The sequence below is a fragment of the Topomyia yanbarensis genome, chromosome 2 (assembly GCF_030247195.1).
Source record: "Topomyia yanbarensis strain Yona2022 chromosome 2, ASM3024719v1, whole genome shotgun sequence".
In the NCBI taxonomy this organism is placed as follows: Eukaryota; Metazoa; Arthropoda; class Insecta; order Diptera; family Culicidae; genus Topomyia; species Topomyia yanbarensis.
The window spans coordinates 86764093-86783983 of record NC_080671.1 but is presented as its reverse complement, the minus strand read 5'-3'; the positions used below and the strand labels follow the sequence as shown (position 1 = coordinate 86783983).

Here is a 19891-nt window from a genome sequence, read left to right as displayed (position 1 = left end):
TTCGTTTGTTTTATCCGTCACCCGCGTGACCTTCACACAATAGAGCTGATATAGCTCGTCTAAACAAAGCCGTCTTTCAGGCAAGAAAACTGTTTAGTAACTTCACTGCACCGATATCGCAGGTAATAATTATCACTCGCGGGACTGTTTATTACTAATGCTTTACTGCAGCCTCTGCCACAGCAAGCACCTTCGTACTACCGAAAAAACTAAACCACACCGGAGAGAACAAAAAGCACTTGTTTCCCGGTACAAAGTTGGGTTACGAATGAATTCACTCATAGTTGTTGGCTGCTGGCGAAAAAAATTTTGAAACGAGAAGTGATTTTTACGTGCGATGAAAGAGGAGTGGCAATGTCTGTTTGGAGCTCCAAGCCGATTCCGGAAGAGGGCGATTTTATCCGTTTTGCGTTGTTTAATGATAAAATCAACCATAGATGTTACACGGTAGATAAAGTCACCCCTACACTTTTACAGAATTGGAGAAACAAAGAAATCCATCTATTACTGCATGTTTATTCACTTTCTGTCAACAACAAGAGCGTTTTCAAGACAGTGCGCGAAGTTTTGTTGGAGCCGGAGGAACGTGACAAGGCTGGGGCTGCTTCGAACCAATCAGTTGCGGTTCTTGCGCAAAAATTGCGAGATATCCATGGTGATAAATGGGAAGCAAAGGACATTGCGTGGATGATGTGGGCTAATGCCATTTATACTTCAGAGTTTCACTGCCAAGAAAGGTTGCTACACGATGCTCCCCCCGCACATTTGGTGAAATTATTTTCGGCTAAAGAACAGCCTCGTTTGAAAGCAATTCGTCGAGGTTTTGCTGTTGCCCCTAGTGTAAATGCTGGGTATCATGACGATGTAGAATCACTTCGTGAAGCCTTTGAGCACATGCAACTAACTGCTCAAAACATGATTGTCAAAATGCAATCAGTGAAACGGCACCTAGAGGCCCTTGAGCAACGAGACCGAATCGGCGACACGTTCATTTCAGCAGCGGAAGAAGCAGTGCAAGTGGAGGAAACAGACTGGAGCATTTTTAGCCAGTCGCGTAGAGGAGATGGATGATGTCGATCATCAATGATGATTTTGCTCATAACAAAAAAACAATGTTTCCTTTTAAAATGTTTCTTTTTAATTACCAATGTTCTATTTAATAAGAAAACATGTATAATTTTTAAAAAACGATGTTTATATTTAAAAAAATAAACTTTTTACTTTCCTATTATGCCTATTGATTTTACACATAGATTTTTGCAATTAGCGGAGGCATATAGACCAGCCCCGTGAAAACTGTTTGTTGCCTGAAGCTGCCACCAAATGCCAAATGTTCAAGGTCTGTATGAACTGTATAACACTGTTTAAAAGTCGAATTCAAAACAAGTAATTAATAACAATATATGAGAAATCACGCTTTCTCTCGCATCGCTTCTTCTCCACAAAATCCGAACGCTTTAATCACCTGAGTACCAGTTAAGCACATGAAAATGAAGTTTGTTTGCATTCGATAAGTTTCAGGTCGAGTTAACAACATTGGCTCGTATCGATGTGAACGTTGCTTAAAGCGCGTTCGCTGTCATTTTTGACAACTAGCCGAGCCAGAAAGCCAGCTTATGTTGGCTTCACTCATTTTTCAAAGAAACGTCAAAACATTCACCCTCTTGATATAGACCTAGGGGCAGATCACTTGTGATGCATTTTTAAAAATCAGCGAAATTAAATGCATTTATTTCCATCAAAATAGAAATTCATAATGTATTTTGCGTTGCGTGCAATGTTTTTGCGTTGCGTGCAATGTTATTTGCGTTGCGTGTAAGACGTCAAAACCCTACAGAAAAAACTAGCCCTACATTTAACAAAACGTCGAATAAAGTGGATCAGCGTAGGACGTTTGTTAAACAAACTTTTCTGCGGGGCAGTGCAAAGCTGATTTGATGCAAATTTGTTATACATTCTTAGAGTGATCTGCCCCTAGATATAGACACTATTTGCTGGCAGATAAACCTAATGTGTAAATATTAATCTTACATTCACATTTCATAACTATAAGGTTCATCGCGCAGAAGAATCAGGCCCTTTTGAATCAACAAAATGTTTTGTTGAATCTAAAACGTGGCGAATAACTGTTTCAAACTGAAATGGGCGTTTTTAACAAAATAAAATTTGTTAGATCTAACTGATCCCTTTGTTGAAAACCAATGAATTAGTTGGTAATTTCAACCAACAGTATTGATTGAAGCAAACCTGACTCTTGTTTGTCACTATATCAAACGGGAAAATTGTTATTTAGCTAAAAGGAAAACTTATTACTCTTGATTAATTTAAAAGTTTTACTTTCTATGTAATATTAGGCGTTGGTTGTTTTTTACTGAGAGTGGAACACTATTACTTTTACCAATATTTTTTTCTCTGCGTAATGCAACGAAAAACATGTAGACAGGCTCAGTAACGTAAATCAATGCGTTTCCGAATTGCATGATTGAGTATTTTGTAAAATATTTCGAAAAAAAGAATTCGTCAAGCATTCATTACAACTACAAGTCACTCACTCTTTACACAATATTCCTGGTTGCCAGAACTAGCATACAAAATACTTTGGTAAGCCAGTAAACCGTGCAGCTAAATTTATGGTTTTCTCTCCGCGTATCATTATATTTATAGAATCGTCAAAGATTTTAAAAAAAAATTTTACGAAATTTCATTATCACAACCACACCTTCCATTGGTCTATCTTGCTCTCTATACTCAAAATAATTTGACTGTACAATCCATTTGTTTCCTGCACTTAGCAGTTATATGCGTAAAAATGGTATATTCATCAAGCGCAAACAATCCATTTCAAGTGCAAACTGTAGAATTCAACAAGTTCACACGTAAATTATATGTACGTGTCGCTATAGAACCATGTTTTATGTGCCGAAGTTATAAAATGTCAATGCAAAAATAGTATATATTGATATTTTTCTCATTCGATCTATGTGCGAGCAAATAGTATGCATATGCGGCCGCTAATTGCAAAAAGCTATATGTAAAATTGCTACTGTTATATTATTATCAGTGTATCCTTTTGCTGGGATAACTGTCAAACATGCTAACCTATGTGGCTAATTTCACCAACGACACGACCAGAAACTCAATGAAATATTGTACAGAAAAAGGGTCCGAGTCATTTACTGCCAGTTATTAGCACATTGAGCGACCCCTTGATTCGAACGAAAATATATTTCTTCAGCAACACTTCTTTGTTTATTGATTTTCAGTTGCTATATCAGCTATATAGCAACTACGTTATTTGTACAAAATCAACTGCCTGGTTACTGGAAAAATGAATATATCTGAATCGCAAGCGCTCTCGTTTTTTCGTACGGGAAACCTGCAACGGAAGTAGAAACGAAAAATGGCAATCCTTCAGTGTCCAGCACCCGAGGTTGAGCGCAGTAAGGTAATGCGGTGAAAGCTCTCTGACATTGCGGCAAGTTAACGTACACGAAAACGATTCGTAGTTCCAGTGCATCGTCTGGAAGAACAATCCTTTAGAAGCGATTCAAACATACCCTGTGAAAACGGTGATCTATGGTGAAGCAGCGTCTTCATTTTTGGCATGCCGTGCTCTGTACCAAGTAGGAGAATTTTCATTGGAACAACCAAACATTGCAGAAATCATCCAGAAATGCTGAATCAATGACAAGCAGTGGAAGTAGAATTAATAAAACGAAGGTTTCCTCTTCGTAAATGGGCGTCAAACGACCCCAGTATCATACAAGATGTTCTGTCCGAAGATTTGGAAAAGGAAAGAAGACTACGATATTGTCAAGACATTAGGAGCTGCCTGGCCCCGCGAGAGGACAATGACCTAACGGGGTCGAAAACAACTATAACCAAAAGATAATGTGCATCGGAGGTGCTGCCAAAACTTTCGGAATTAAATATTCCTCGTCGAGCCATCCCGAGCACTTGGAATTACACGGGTTTTCGGATGCTTCTATACGCGCTTATGGTGGCGCGATCTATGCCTACTCGATACACTCTCAAAGTAACAAAGCAATGAATCTGCTCTGTGCCAAGTCAAGAGTAGTTCCAATAATGGACATTACCAGAAGAGGAATTGATCGGTGCTAAGCTATTAGCAGAGCTGATGAATCGAGTGATCGACATTTCGCTGCGCACAACATCAAGGTTCACTACTGGTGGGTTTCGAAAGTAGTTCTAGCATTGATACATTCGGACGAACAGCATGATGAAGCCTATATTCGCATGAAGGTTATTCAAGAGTTGACCTACAAGAGGATTTAGGGATACATCGCAACTGACCAGAATCCCGCGGATCTCGTATCCCGAGGAATCACATTGAGAAAGTTGACAACTGTAGCTGCACGCCATTCAGTACGTACTGGAAGTGCGACCAGAGGCTATACACGATCCAGCAGATACCGATTAGGCAGCAAGAGTCATTGATGCGCCGGATTTTGGCCCCGAAGACCTTATTCAAAATTATAAGCACTAAAGACCAGGAGGCATTTCGCTTTACTACGACGTGCAATAAATAACATTATGTCGAAATTACTTGACAATCGTGTACCAGCCATGACAGACCCCCTGACTCTTCAAGCGCTAGAAGCAGGGATGCACCTAGTCATCGGGAATATGCAATCCATTTACTTGGAAGATTTGGAGAGCATTCGAGCGAATGGCACACCCGCGAGGCAAGGCCCTTTGCAGCACATCAGCCCCGTCATTAATGACGGTCTGATTCTAGTTACCGGCGGACTCAATTTGGCGGATCTGTCCAATGAACAAAACCATCCGATATTCGTACCCAGAGAACACTCTTTCTCAAGAGTTACTCGCTCATCTGCATCAATCAAATAGTCATGCTGGTCTGAAAATAGTTCTGGCCGAACTTCGGCGGAAATATTGGATGCGTTAATTAACATTGAATGCTCCAAGCTAGTATTTTATACGAATTGTGAGAGCAAATTAAAATAGTTTGAAAGGTTGAAAAATACACGAAGCAACTAATCATGCTTAAATTTATTTTCGACCTTATAAATGCACATCGAAAAACAATTTTTTAATGTTGATTGGTAACGATCTGCTTTTTTCGCAATTTCTACAGCCTAACTTTTTGCCTTTCTTATCCTTTTTAACTCGGGAGGCAACTTCTATGTCGATGGCTTCACGAAAGGAATCTGCGCGGTTCTTTTTCGGCTTATACTTCTTCAATAGTTCTGGAACCAGTCAACGCATAAACAATATCTACCAGTTTCGATTTGCCCTTACCATTATTCTAAAACATGCTGCTTGACACTAGTTTCGGTTTGATGTATTTCGAGCATTGCGCAAAACACTCTACCCAAGTAACCATAAGCATTAAGCCATTGCACTATATTGGCTATACATTTGCACTAATGTTGCATTGAAACTCCATTACAGCATTAACAACGCAATAAAGCTCTTTATTAGCATCAATAATGCATAACTGCACAGCCGACATATAGCATTATAGCTTGCTCTATATGCGTATATTAAGCTGATATAACGCGTACATGCTTCAAGGATCTTTAAAGCATGTAAGCTTTACAAGTGCATTTAATGCCATTATAGAGCATATAAAAAGCTGATGTAATGGTATTGTAATGCTGTGGGTTTATTTGTTATGCAACTCTTCTTGAAGATTATATTCGGCATATTTCATTTCAATCGAACATATGCAATATAGTCCAGGAAGCAAACGCAGCGCACTTACCGTGAAGGACGAGGCAAGGTACCTCAGTTCGAGACTTACTAAAGGTAATTTTCGTAAACATTCATATCATGTGAGAACGAAAACCCATTAAGGATATTCATTACAATGCAAGTTACAATGCATTAGAACAGAGTCAATTACGGTTTTAAACAGAATATTTTATTTTAAAAATTTTCCTTTTTGCTCATCATACCGAAAGGAAACATAAGAAATGGTTTTAAAACCATGGCGGACAATGACAACCAACTGAAGCTTTTTAATAGCATTAGTAGTGCCAATATAAGGCTTTCAAATTTGACATTTGTACGCTTTTGCTATATAATAGCATTAGTACTGCAGAAACGAGCTGTCAATCTCCGCACAGTAATAGCACTATATTTCGCCTTTTCTAGCATAATATCAGCATTAAATAAGTATTTAGGGCTTCACGGCTTTTTAGGACAGCTTTATATGCGGATCTAAAGCAGATATTAGGCTACGTTATAATGCTTATTAATTACTTGGGTAGTAGTCACCCACATCGTTGTGTTAAGAGTGTGAACGAAATCGACCGCGGCTTCATTTTTTAGTTTGTCCGTAGCGAACCGGGAGCTTCTAGCTTGATAGTCTAGGTAATTACTGCAGGAAACTAATTCACTATATGCATCGGAGCCAAACAACTAAGCTTCCAAACCAAGCTTTGTTGAAGCAGCATTATTCACAGATCTCCGGAAACAATGTTCACGATGGGATACGGTATGCCAAGCAACTGGCAAAACTGCTCTACGATACCGCGTTATTTCCCAGGATTAATTGTCATGAGAATTTAGCACAAACTTTTCAACCTTCTCAAACAGACGTATTCGAAAGATACCACGTGTATCGCAGCCATGTTAACCGTTTTCCTGTCGGAAACACGTTGACAATCCAGTATTTTTATTGGCAACTTGGCTTCAGGAAACCAGCCTTAGGTTATTCAGATGTTTGAATAGATACTTCTCATCAGCACCTCGTCGAACAGTGAAAGCTGGGTTACTCCTTGCATTACTTCCTTGCGCATGAAAAATGGATAATAAAGCAGTGTTGCATATAAGGTAGATAAAGCATTCTGAATTACCCAAGTAACCAATAAGCATTATAACGTAGCCTAATATCTGCTTTAGATCCACATATAATGCAGTCTTATAGTGCTGTGAAGCCCTAAATACTTATATAATGCTGGTATTATGCCAGAAAAGGCGAAATATAGTGCTATTACTGTGCAGAGATTGACAACTCGTTTCTGCAGTACTAATGCTATTATATAGCACCAGCGCACAAATGTCAAATTTTAAAGCCTTATATTAGCATTACTAATGCTATTAAAAGGCTTCATCTGGCTGTCATTGTCCGCCATGGTTTTAAAACCATTTCTTATATTTCCTTTCGGTATGATGAGCAAAAAGGAAAAAAAAATTAAAATAAAATGTTCTGTTTAAAACCGTAATTGTAATGAATATCTTTAATGGGTTTTCGTTCTGACATGATATGACAATTTTACGAAAATTACCTTTAGTAAGTCTCCAACTGAGGTACCTTACCTCGTCCTTCACGGTAAGTGCGCTGCGTTTGCTCCCAGGACTATATTGCATATGTTCGATTGAAATGAAATATGCCGAATATAATCTTCAAGAAGAGTTGCATAACAAATAAACCCACAGCATTACAATAGCATTATATCGGCTTTTTATTTGCTCTATAATGGCATTAAAGCTTACATGCTTTAAAGATCCTTGAAGCATGTACGCGTTATATCAGCTTTATATACGCATATAGAGCAAGCGATAATGCTATATGTCGGCTGTGCAGTTATGCATTATTGATGCTAATATAGAGTTTATTGCATTGTTAATGCTGTAATGGAGTTTCAATGCAACATTAGTGCAAATGTATAGCCAATATAGTGCAATGGCTTAATGCTTATGGTTACTTGGGTAGGGCTTGTTCTAAATAGACAGCAGGATCCGTCAAAAATATCTTCCACCGAATATTTTTACCTTTTCTCGAAATCACCATATGTTCTAACGACTTTATTTTCGTCTTCATCATTGCTGTCGGGCACACTTTTGTGCAGACTCGCGCTTCTCTTAGTACCATGTTTTTTTTACTTTTCTGCCTCGCAAATTATATCCTCGTTATTACAACTTACTCGATTAATCGACGCACACTTTTTATCTGACTTTCGATGATTTCCGGAACCGATTCGTCCTGCATTGAAGCGATATTTGCGTAACTCCACATCCTGTTCGCCGTATCAACCAAAACAACGTCCTCAAAGCGACACTCCTGGTCTGCTCGATTTTTGGCCAGATCATGACCCTTGTTGGCGCGGAAACCGACCACAGACCACTTGATGCGACGCCAGAAAAGACAATGAAATTTAAATACGGCCTATTTTACTCAAATTAAATAAATATCTACTTGTAAATTCGAAGTCTTTTTGATTATGCTAATTGTTCACCAATCGACAGGACGCTGATGACAAAATACGAAAGTGTAATAAGAGATCGCAACGGTAACTACGAACGTTGTTTGGAAAAAATAAAGACAGATTCATCAGTGTTGCTGTTTAAATGGATTTTTTAATCAACTATCAAATTTGACATTGCCGGTTACCTGAGTCACTGAGGGGTAGTCATATTTGTGATACACTTTTTGAAGAGAAGTGTCTCGTCGTGTCGTTGATTTCACCGTGAAGAAAAATAGATAGTGTCAAGCGAGGACGTGTTTACATTATTTTTTAGAAAATCTGATGTTTTATAGGTTGAACATATATATTTTTATATTTAGAAAGTTGAGCTCTATCAGTTTATTAAATAAAAGAAGATTTTTATTCTTCATTTAATCCTCCAATTGGAGCTTTTATCACAGAGAACAGACATATAAGCTAGAACAAACTTTCCCGAAAAACCTGTGTAAATATTTAAATGAAAATACGACAAAAATCACCATCGCATATAGGTTTGCATGCGTGAGTCACCATTGCATCCAAGTTTGCATATAAGTCCCGTATAGCGAATGCTGACTAATCGAAGCGCCGACCAGTGGCAAGTTGCTACTTGCTGTTATCATTTCAAACCGACAGTTTAATTTCTTACACAAGTTGAAAGCTTTACTTGTATCCCTAATAAACATCTTATGATCCAAGAGCCTAACGACCTGTTCAGGGTATCATCCAAACAATATGTGGATTCGTTGGACTATATGGGTTAAAGTTCGCGTATATATTTTTTTTTAATAGGGATGTCAGTTTTCAGTGCTTTTACTAAGATCCCAGGGGAAATTGAATTTGCCGAGTGTTCGGCTGTTGAAATCTTGGCAAAAATTGCAAGAACTGGTTAGATTCGGCAGAACAAAATTAAGAAAAAATTAAGGTCACTATAGTTTATAAATCGGAAGGATTTTTTATGGGGTTTTTAGGTTTGTTCCAGTACCAGGAGAAACTGGAAGTACTCCGGAGCAAACAGGGAGAAAATCGTTCCTGTATTATCTTCTTTTCTTTTTTTCTTCTGGTAGCAAATCGGAGTGAAAAGGAGCAAGAATTTCTTGCTCCGGAGCAACAGGGAGTGACTTCCGTGTACTGGAACAAACCTATTGTTAATTTCCATCCGATTTTTTTAAACTACTTCATTACTATAAAAAAGTGAAATGCGCCCTTTTATATTTTAAATCATACACGGCCGATAATAATCCGCTGGGCAACAGTGCCTTGAATAATTTCACAAATATAAAATTTTCTGACATCAAAACAAAACGGAAGTTATTCAACTGTCAACCTTCACTGACGTTCGTTCTTTTTCCGGCATCTCCACCAGTGTCGAGCACACATTCGATTTTGCTGCAACCTAAACAATGTCTAAAAGAGGTAAATTTCAAGTGATTCCGTTTAAATATAGTAGCTAGTGAGTGAAAAAAGCGACTGTGCATACAATTTACGTGAAGTTTCGGGAAATTCCCTTTATTTTTAACCGAAAATCGAAAGTTTGAATGACTGTTTAGGTCCGTCACAAGTTGTCAAAATGTTCATGCCTTACTCTTTCGATTCTATTGCTTTGCAGGACGTGGAGGATCCGCGGGAGGAAAGTTCCGCATCTCGCTTGGTCTGCCCGTTGGAGCTGTTATTAATTGCGCTGACAATACAGGTGAGTGATCATGTTTATCCGCGATATCCGTACGTAGAGATGATCGTCGATTTGTTGTGGTTGTTTAACCTCAACTCGATTGTAAACAATGATTCCTGTGGCATCGATTCTATTTAATAGATTTGTTCGTTTCTTCTCGATTATAGGTGCCAAAAATCTGTATGTTATCGCCGTTCATGGAATCCGTGGCCGTCTGAACCGTCTACCCGCCGCCGGCGTCGGAGACATGTTCGTCGCTACCGTCAAAAAGGGTAAGCCAGAGCTGCGGAAAAAGGTTATGCCTGCAGTGGTGATTAGGCAGCGAAAACCCTTCCGCAGGCGGGATGGTGTGTTCCTTTACTTTGAGGATAATGCGGGTGTTATAGTAAATAACAAAGGTGAAATGAAAGGCTCTGCTATCACCGGTCCCGTGGCGAAGGAATGTGCTGATCTATGGCCGCGTATCGCGTCGAATGCTGGTTCAATAGCGTAAGTGTTAGGAAGCCGGAATGGACATTACTTTTTGTCTTTGGATGTGTTATGAAACTCCCAACATCAACGGAGTACCGTACGGAATAAAACCACAGAGAGCAGAGAGAAAATATCAGTCGAAAGCGTTTTAAGGATAGTTTACGATGACATTCCATCGGTGCGATATAGTCGTTGAGGTAATCATAATACTAAACTGCTTTTGTATCAAAAGTGGCACAAATTCTCATTCTGAAGAATATTTTCGCTGGGTTACGTTCCATTTATAAAAGAGTGGTGAATTAGTATTGAATTAAACAAAAAAGCGTTCTTCGTTATCCCTATTAAATTTGATTCCCTATTTTCTGGAACAAAAATGTTGGAATATATAATCAACCTTTTTCTGCATTGATGCGGGTTGCTTAATAACGGCAGCAAAATCAACTAGGAAGGATTAAAATGTGCTAGTCGCATTTCTTGACATGGTTTGCATAAACTGACAGTCGTTTTTAAATAAAACAAATCAACTGATCCGAATGTTGAATTTGTCTACGTGGTTATTCAAGTCTGCTACAAATTCAATGGGGGTAAAAATAAGGTTGCAAGTTTACAGGTTTTTCATCTTATTTCAATTCCAAATGCTTCGTACAACAGCTCAGGTCTTATTTTAGTTTATATACACTTCAAAAGTTTTCTCGTTTCATTAATGCATCTTTTAGTGTTTTCACACCATCCATACGCATCATCGGTTCGTTTGGATGAAGCTTTTGCATGTGCATCACGTAGATTCGTCGATGGACAAAGGCGGCCTTACAGATGTGACACACGTACGGCGTTTCTCCCGAATGGGTCCTCAGATGGATATTGAGCACATACTGACGATAAAACGTTTTACCACAATGTGGACATACAAAATCCCGCTTTTGATTGTGAATGTCCATGTGTTGCTCCAGAGCTCTCCTAGAAGTGCAAGGAACATTTCTCGAATTGAACAGATAATATAAAATAGGGACAATCAGAGCCACAACATACTTCGAATGAATTTTAAGTCCACAAATGACGCATTGGAATTTTCTTTCGCGATGTACGGATCTCAGGTGCTGTTTGTAAGCAATTTGACTAACAAGAACTTTGTCGCAAATTTCGCACGCAACCTCGTCATTAATTGCGTGACTCCGCTGAACGTGTTTACGAAAATTATTTTTACAATGGAACTGCAGCCCACATTGTTCGCAAGCGTACGGTTGTACGCCTCGGTGTCGATTCAAGTGACTCTCAATAAGAACCTTCTGAATAGTCTTGCCGCAAATGTCGCACATTACCTTGTAGCGATCACGGTACATTTGATTCCAGTGTTTGCGGTATTCGGCCGGAGTCATGGTTTTCTCCTCTTCGGTTTTACGATGGGGCGGTCGCTTCAATCTCACTTCTTTGTTATCTTTACGACGATACGATCGACGTGGTTTCTTTTTGGTCAATTCAACTTGTAGACTTATATCTTCCACTGTTTGTGCAGGTAGAACGATCTCGTCCTCACAATCGTCCAGCAGCGTTTCCAAAGTTGGTGGTAGCTCATGGTTCTCGTTGGTACAATCATTGTCGGTCTTTGGTGGCGAGGTAACACAGCGAGTTTTCTGCGGTTCTAGCACAATTTCACCACGTAGCACTTTACGGCTTTGGGATTTGAAGGCGTAGAAATCTTCTACAGTCGTCTGACAAGCGCTGCAGATGTGGAATTTCTCCGTTGGTACAACTTTTATCTGAAAATATTTACCGGGTATAAATTCCATCGAATTATTTACAGTGTCCATGGTTGTGTTGTATTGTCATTTTCCACGATTCTTAAAATAATAGATACTACCCAGAGGCAAATAACGTCCTGCAGCTTTTCACGGAAATCACGATCCCACAGCAGTTTGTTCGCTTCGCAAATATTTTTGCACAATCGGCAACGCGGAGGCCGAATTTGTATCGTCTTTCTAACATACTTTTTCCTTATTTTCGGTTCCATAAATAATATTGTATCGCGCCGATGAAAGTGAAGATGGGGCCCATATTATTGGCTCGAATCAAAACTCGTCGAAATGTCAATTGACGATAGGTTCATGGCTGGATGTTGTTGGCTCGAATCAAAACTTGTCGAAAGTAAACAAAGTTCATTTCATATCGTCAACCTGGCGCCCAGGTGGTGAAATCAACGGAGTGCTGGAGCGTTGCCAAAAAAATTTTATTTCCAGATTAAATTTTACTAAACTTCCCAGTTTAACTCAGCCGGAATGCTGGCTGGTTCTAATTCGTATTCCGGCTCCTGTGACACAACCGATTCAAGTTAGAATGTTCAAGGGGTACCATTTCGATGCGGCCTAGCCGCATAATCGAGGCCTAGGAACCGAAGCGGCGCAAAGCCGCTGAGGATCCGCCGGGCGAGGTGGCCACCGACCCGCCGTCGGAAGCAAGCGAACCTGTGATCCACTCGTTTGCCCGGCTTACTCAAACATAGGGGCTATCCCTAGTTTAAGTCCGACTGAGCGGTAGCGAAGTCGGACAGCACGCGCAAAAGCGATGTGGCGTAGCCACATTGGGTGGTGGACACAAAATAAAATTGGCAACGCTAGTAAAATGTAAACACAAATGAACACTCCGGATGAACCTATCGTCAATTGACATTTCGACGAGTTTTGATTCGAGCCAATAATATGGGCCCTAGGTTCATCCGGAGTGTTCATTTGTGTTTACATTTTGCTAGCGTTGCCAATTTTATTTTGTGTCCACCACCCAATGTGGCTACGCCTCATCGCTTTTGCGCGTGCTGTCCGACTTCGCTACCGCTCAGTCGCACTTAACCTAGGGATAGGCCTCGTTTATGCGGCTAAGCCGCATCGAAATGGTACCCCTTAAACATTCTAACTAGAATCGGTTGTGTCACCGGAGCCGGAATACGAATTAGAACCAGCCAGCATTCCGGCTGAGGTTAACTGAGAAGTTTGGTAAGATTTAATCTAGAAATAAAAAAATTCTGGCAACGCTCCAGCACCCCGTTGAATTCTAACGATTTCACCCATTTCACCACCTGGCGCCAACATCCAGCCCATAATATGCTATCTTGTCGTTACCCACTGAGACGTCCAAAAAATTGTTTCAAAATCGTTCAACACGGGTCCAACGATGGACGTTCGTTGAACGGTTATTTGGGCGTTGTCCAAATTGGTCCAACGAACGTCCTTCATCGGACGATTTTGAAACCAACCGTTCTTAGAGGGTATTATCGTGTAGTATATTCACGGCTGGATGTTGTTGGCTCGAATCAAAACTTGTCGAAAGTAAACAAAGTTCATTTCATATCGTCAACCTGGCGCCCAGGTGGTGAAATCAACGGGGTGCTGGAGCGTTGCCAAAAAATTTTTACTTTCAGATTAAATTTTACTAAACTTCCCAGTTTAACTCAGCCGGAATGCTGGCTGGATCTAATTCGTATTCCGGCTCCGGTGACACAAGCGATTCAAGTTAGAATGTTTAAGGGGTACCATTTCGATGCGGCTTAGCCGCATAACCGAGGCCCGGACGAGGTGGCCACCGACCCGCCGTCAGAAGCAAGCGAACCTGTGATCCACTCGTTTGCCCGGCTTACTCAAACATAGGGGCTATCCCTAGTTTAAGTCCGACTGAGCGGTAGCGAAGTCGGACAGCACGCGCAAAAGCGATGTGGCGTAGCCACATTGGGTGCTGGACACAAAATAAAATTGGCAACGCTAGCAAAAGGTACACACAAATTAACACTCCGGATGAACCTATCGTCAATTGACATTTCGACGAGTTTTGATTCGAGCCAATAATATGGGCCCATATTCACTCTAACATGATGCGAACTTTAAACAACGGCCGACAAAAAATCATTTTGTTATTAATGTCATGGCGTTTCGTGATTTTGGTGGTATTTTTGCAATGATGTCGAATTAATTTTGCTGTTAATCGTACTTTTTATCATGTCACGAAAATTGCTTACCAAAAAACAGAAAAAAACCAACAATCGCCTCGTGTGAAAATTTTTGGCATCAAAAATTCGAAGCGTTTTTTAATACTGACTCGTCGGGAAATCAAAGCGAAAAGTAGATCGCGGAATTAAACTCGCGGAAGTATAAATTTAGCGAAGTTTCTTCGAACTACGGTGGATTTTTAAGCTAAGCCGAGCGATCGCTGTAATTGGGAAAAAGGCGTCGCGGGACGCGCAAAGCTTCTGTGAAAACCATGCGAAAAAAAGTGAACACAATTTTCCAAAGCAAAGTGATTGAAATATTAGTGCCGAAAGTGTACATAAAAACGACTAATAAACTGCATTAGAGAAAACCAGACTTAGCCTTTAGTAATTACCAATAAGGGAGTGCCAGCGAAGCTTCGTTGAAGATAAATAGTGACTAAATTAAAAAAAAAATGAAAAGAAGAAAAAATGAGCAGCAAATCACAAATTCAAACCAGGAAGCAATACAATGCAGAATCGAAAAACAAGACTAAACCCGGACTAAGCACAGAAAAGGAGAACAATACACTATCAACAAAATCAAATAACTGGTCAACCGGTGAAACAGTTTTCCTGGAACCAGTGAACTACGACAAACCAACGCCCAAACATCCAGTCGACGTGGGTAAAGCCCTAAATGCAGCAGGAGCTAAAAACTATGTCGACATACAAGTAATCGGCAAATTCCGCTTTTTAAGTACGATTCACACGATACATCAAGATCCGTAAACGGAACGGAACGTCACCGGTACGTCAATTCAGATTTCAATTCACACGCACCGGTAGCATCCGTCACGTCATCCGTCAATGACATCTACACGCTAAGCTTGAAGAACTTAGTTTTGGGTTGAGTTGATTTCAAATAGCGTATTATATGAATATTACATTTAGAGGTATCTGTCAAATTGTTCAGTGGTAATATTTACATTGAAAGTTCGATAAAGTTATATAGAAGTCAAAAATGAGTAAACTAAGCAGAAAACAGCTCGTATCGCTGGCAATCTTGCTGGATGAGGAGGAGGAAAGGTCAGCACCAAAAAGGAAGTGGGTGAGACCCATGAATACATTTCGGAAGGCAGAAGGGGAATACCACACGCTTTTGAAAGAACTCGAGGAAGAGGAAACTAGCTTCTATCGGTATTTCAGGATGTCACAAACACAGTTCTACTACCTATTGGATAAAGTAGAAAAGCGAATACGAAAAGAATCCACCGTGATGCGTGAATCCATAAGCCCAAAGCAACGGCTTATGGTATGTTTAAGGTGTGTCTTTGCTTCGTAAAAATAAATTAAACTATATTATCTGTAACTATCTGGTCAAAAAATTCAGACATAGTAAGGTCCAGCCAGGAATCTGATTAGAATTGGTTGTGTCGCTGGAGCCGGAATACGAGTTAGAACCAGCCAGCATTCCAGCTCAGTTTCCGGCTGGACTTACTGGAGAATTTGATTCGGAATCCTGAATGGAATTAATGTCCAGCTCAAATGCAACGACCGATTCCGAAACCGACTGAATCGGAATCGGTTGTTGCTTTTGGCATGAAATTCATTCAGAACTCCGAACCGTTTTCGGAATGAGTTTAGCTTAGTAGGATTAGGTCGGAGCGCTCGACAAAAAGACCTATTCTTACTATACTGTCCAGTTTTCGGGACGATTCGTCAGCACATTTCCATGAGACCATTCTTACTAGTCCATGTACCAGGCTTTACACGTCTCATGAGAAAATTCCATCCCATACAAAGAACGGTTTCCAAGTCAAACCCATTCGTGAACTCAAAGCTCAAATGCAAATGGAACCGTTATTGCATTTGAATCGAAAATTCATTTAAGATTCTGAATCGGTTCCGGAATGGTTTATTTGGATTTTTTTTTCATTTAAATCCATTCTGGAACCGGTTCAGAATTCTGAATGTATTTCAGCTCAAATGCAACAACCAACTCTAGCTCTGTTGATTTCGAAATCGGTTTTTGCATATGAGCTAGATTCCTTACTGACTTCATTCAGAATTCTGAATAGTACTACCGGGAAGTTCTATCCACACTACACCCCGGTCAAACCATTCGGAATCCTGAATGAAGTCAGTATGGATTCCAGCTCAAATGCAACAACCGATTCTGAGTGGGAATCGGTTGTTGCATTTGATTTGGAATCCATACCGACTCCATTCAGAAATCGAACCGGTTCCGGAATGAGTTTAACTGGGACCGCACAGTGATCCCAAACCTAAAACCACAGCGAACAGACATTCATGATCGAACAAATATGTTTAAAAAACTTGTGTAAACATTTCAATTAATATACGGTAAAATACTAGCGCCGCCACACCAGCTATCCCAACTCTCCGTCAAACCTATTCCGGAACCGGTTCGGAACCCTGAATGGATTCAGTATGGATTCCAGCTTAAAGGAAACAACCGATTCCGACTCAACCGGTTGATGTATTTAAACTGAAATCCATACTGAACCCACTCAGAATTTCGAACCGGTTCCAGAATGATTTGACTGCCCTCTAAGAACGGTTGGTTTCAAAATCGTTCAATGAAGGACGTTCGTTGGACCAATTTGGACGACGTCTAAATAACCGTCCAACAAACGTCCATCGTTGGACCCGTATTGAACGATTTTGAAACAATTTTTTGGACACCTCAGTGGGTGGGTAGATGTATAACCGCTGCCAATTCAGTCGAACTCAGCCACTAAAAACATGACAGTAGCGCACCTGGTGGGGACATCCCAACTACCTTAAAAACGTTAGGGACACAAGTTGAATGCTGAAGATGGACGTCTATTCTCTGTGATAAAATAGATGATCAAAAGTATTTTCTAGTTTTCTTTTACGTTTTCGTGCTTACACGTTTACAGTAAAGTTTTATGAAACTTGATTACTTATCCAAAACGGCCAGTTCCTATAATTGCATTTAAAAATCAAAAATGTGAATTTCATTTTCAATACACAAATTTATTTAACTTTATTAAATTGATGCGCTGTTCATCTATTACACCCGTCGAGCTTGAACAGGTTGTGGTATGTATGCGGAGGTGCCGACCACTCCCAGACGGTATAAAGTACTAACTATTTTATGGTGAATTGTGCCATATATTTCGTAAGATTTTTCTGTGAAAAGATTTCTGTTCTTATTTTTCTCTCGTAAGACGGAAGTCTCTAATTTAGTTCTCTGGATTGAACTCGTTATAAAAGGCTACAATGCCTGTCATATTGTCGTTTTGAGATGATGCAGTTGCATCCAACGAATCTGTGGTAAAATTCGGTTTGGATTGGATTTCATTCCATTCCATATCCGATACTGTTTGGAAAAGTCTGTTCTTTGCAATGTGCTGATTGGCGGGACTGAACGTCTTTACCGTCGCACACAGCCCTTGAAAAAATACGTCCATCGGATCTGCTTTTTTCGAACTTGAGGACGCCTGGTCTGATTCGATGAAATATTTCAGAAGAGTCGATGATGCTGTTTCTTGTTTGCGCTGTTTTTTACGACTGTCAGATGGTACTCCCAGATTTCGTTTGGATGTCGTAGGTGTTGAATCGATAACATCTTCAACAATGTTTTCATCTACGTTCTCTTCGCAAACCTCGTCAACCCCATCTTCCTGAACGATCGGGGCTTCACTTGTCGGAATGTTGCAAACTGTTTCTCGTTCTTTAAAAAATGGAAGCACAAATGCCATACAGTCTTCATATCTCCATTTCAAAGTGTTTTTTGCTGCCTGTCCGCTCTTAGTAGACTTTTTTTTAATGTAGAATACATTTAAGCTTTCAATATAGGGGTCCCGTTTCAAAATATCGGCTGCGGCACCGCGTCAGATTTTGAACGTTAATAACTTTTATCATACTTAACAGAATGATTTGATTTTTAGGCCAATTTGTTGAAAATATGTTCCTCTATGCTGTATTAAAATTTTAAGTATGTATAACATGCACTAATAACAAAAAATTGTGTTTTGAAAAATCTTTCGAAAACGACTCGGAAAAGTGAAAATTTTCAGCCCATCCCGCACAGAGCCGTCAAAATGGTGGACCAACCGAACAATAAAATAATGAAAAGTTTATATATAGGTCCACTACATGTTTGTTTTATGATTATTCGTATTTGGTTGCTTGACGAGAGCAGTTAGTGGGGGAAAGACGGCATACTCCTTTGGTTAGGCCATTAGAAGCCGGACGGAAAGGAAAGGCTCACGCACGGCACGAGAACGAGCGAGAAAGCGATAGTAGTGCATATTAGCGCGATTATATAAATATCTGTCGGTCGGTTTTTCTCATTCGTATTCGTTCAAGTACTAGCAAGCAGCCAGTCCACCGAAGTAAAGCAGTTGGCAATGACGACGGTCCGAAAAAGTGCCCCAGCTACTGGTGACTCATCGGAACTGTCGCCCTGCAAGAATTTCGCCCCAACTAAAGGGCAACTAATCTGTAGGCTATCGTTCCAGCGTCTATATAAGAAATACGATGTGTGGAACGAAAGAAAGAGAATTTAAATTATCCTCTCTCGCTCGTTTTCGTGCACTGCTTTTCCATTCCTTTCTGCTGCTAATACCATCATAACTTAAACGAATGTGCATGTTCCCCCACCATCTCATGGCCAGTGTTGCCACAATTGCATATTGCTATTACACTTTGAATTATTTTATCGATCCTCTCTAGTATTGATAAAATATAGAACGTGCAAAGTACACTAGTCGCATGCTTTTATTCGAACTTTTTGGCAGCCTCCGTTGATTAACTGCATAAATCGATTTGTTTGTGCAGCTCCTTGCTAGTAGCAAACTAAATAGCCTTTATCAGCGCTAACAAATAACACAAAAGAATTTAAATTTGTGAAAATATTTTCCTTCCTTCTTTTCAAATCTGTAACATTCTTTGAAAATATTGTTTGAATGTTGTTATTGAAAAACTGAACATGCAAGTTTGCTAGCACTGGCCACTACATTGAAGGCGATGGAAAGACAGAATATTCGTTTTGGTTATGCTAGTATTGGTAGCCGAACGGAAAGGAAAGGCGCAGGAATGGAACGAAAACGAGCGAGAGAGCGATAGTAGTGCTTTCTCGTGTGTTTATATATGAATATTGGTCAGTCGGTTTTTCTCATCATTCGTATTCGTTCAAGCACTAGCAAGCAGCCAGTCCACCGAAGGAAAGCAGTTGGCAATGGCGATGGACGGAAACAGTGCCCCAGCTACTGGTGACTCATCGGAACTGTCGCCCTGCAAGAATTTCGCCCCAACTAAAGGGCAACTAATCTGTAGGCTATCGTTCCAGCGTCTGGTTCGTGAGATTGTACAGGACTGCAAAGTCGAGCTACGCTTACAAACCTCAGTCGTAATGATGCCCCGAGAAGCCAACGATGCCTACTGGTTCGAGAATGCAAAATAGTGCGCCTGGTTTGTTCGAGAATGCAAAATACTGCACCAAACGCATAACTTTCAGGCCAAATATATTAAACTGGCTCACCGTGTCGCGGGGAGTGCGTCTGAATTATGCTCCCGCAATAAAACAAT

The 19891-nt window shown here is 40.2% G+C and overlaps 2 protein-coding genes and 1 pseudogene across 2 annotated transcripts; 1 reads left to right on the top strand and 2 right to left on the bottom strand.

The window, feature by feature from the left end:
• Nucleotides 1-5051: 5051 nt before the first annotated feature.
• On the bottom strand, nucleotides 5052-8008 carry LOC131679574 (serine--tRNA ligase, cytoplasmic-like; annotated as a pseudogene).
• Nucleotides 8009-9515: 1507 nt separating this feature from the next.
• On the top strand, nucleotides 9516-10495 carry LOC131678764 (large ribosomal subunit protein uL14). The gene is made up of 3 exons (XM_058959049.1): nucleotides 9516-9632; nucleotides 9826-9909; nucleotides 10056-10495. Exons 1-3 carry the CDS (start codon nucleotides 9620-9622, stop codon nucleotides 10379-10381), a joined length of 423 nt encoding a protein of 140 aa, XP_058815032.1. The 5' UTR covers nucleotides 9516-9619; the 3' UTR covers nucleotides 10382-10495.
• Nucleotides 10496-10887: 392 nt separating this feature from the next.
• Nucleotides 10888-12403, bottom strand: LOC131678755 (zinc finger protein 614-like). Its single transcript, XM_058959042.1, has 3 exons — nucleotides 12218-12403; nucleotides 11389-12116; nucleotides 10888-11316 (listed from the first exon to the last, which is right to left on the bottom strand). Exons 1-3 carry the CDS (start codon nucleotides 12365-12367, stop codon nucleotides 11040-11042), a joined length of 1155 nt encoding a protein of 384 aa, XP_058815025.1. The 5' UTR covers nucleotides 12368-12403; the 3' UTR covers nucleotides 10888-11039.
• Nucleotides 12404-19891: the final 7488 nt, after the last annotated feature.

Coding starts and splice junctions, on each gene's coding strand:
- LOC131678755 (XM_058959042.1), bottom strand. CDS start 12,367: ATGGAACCGAAAATAAGGAAAAAGTATGTTAGAAAGACGATACAAATT. Junction 12,117..12,217: donor AGGACGTTATTTGCCTCTGG/GTAGTATCTATT, acceptor AAATATTTTCAG/ATAAAAGTTGTACCAACGGA. Junction 11,317..11,388: donor GGACTTAAAATTCATTCGAA/GTATGTTGTGGC, acceptor TTGCACTTCTAG/GAGAGCTCTGGAGCAACACA.
- LOC131678764 (XM_058959049.1), top strand. Junction 9,910..10,055: donor TAATTGCGCTGACAATACAG/GTGAGTGATCAT, acceptor TCTCGATTATAG/GTGCCAAAAATCTGTATGTT.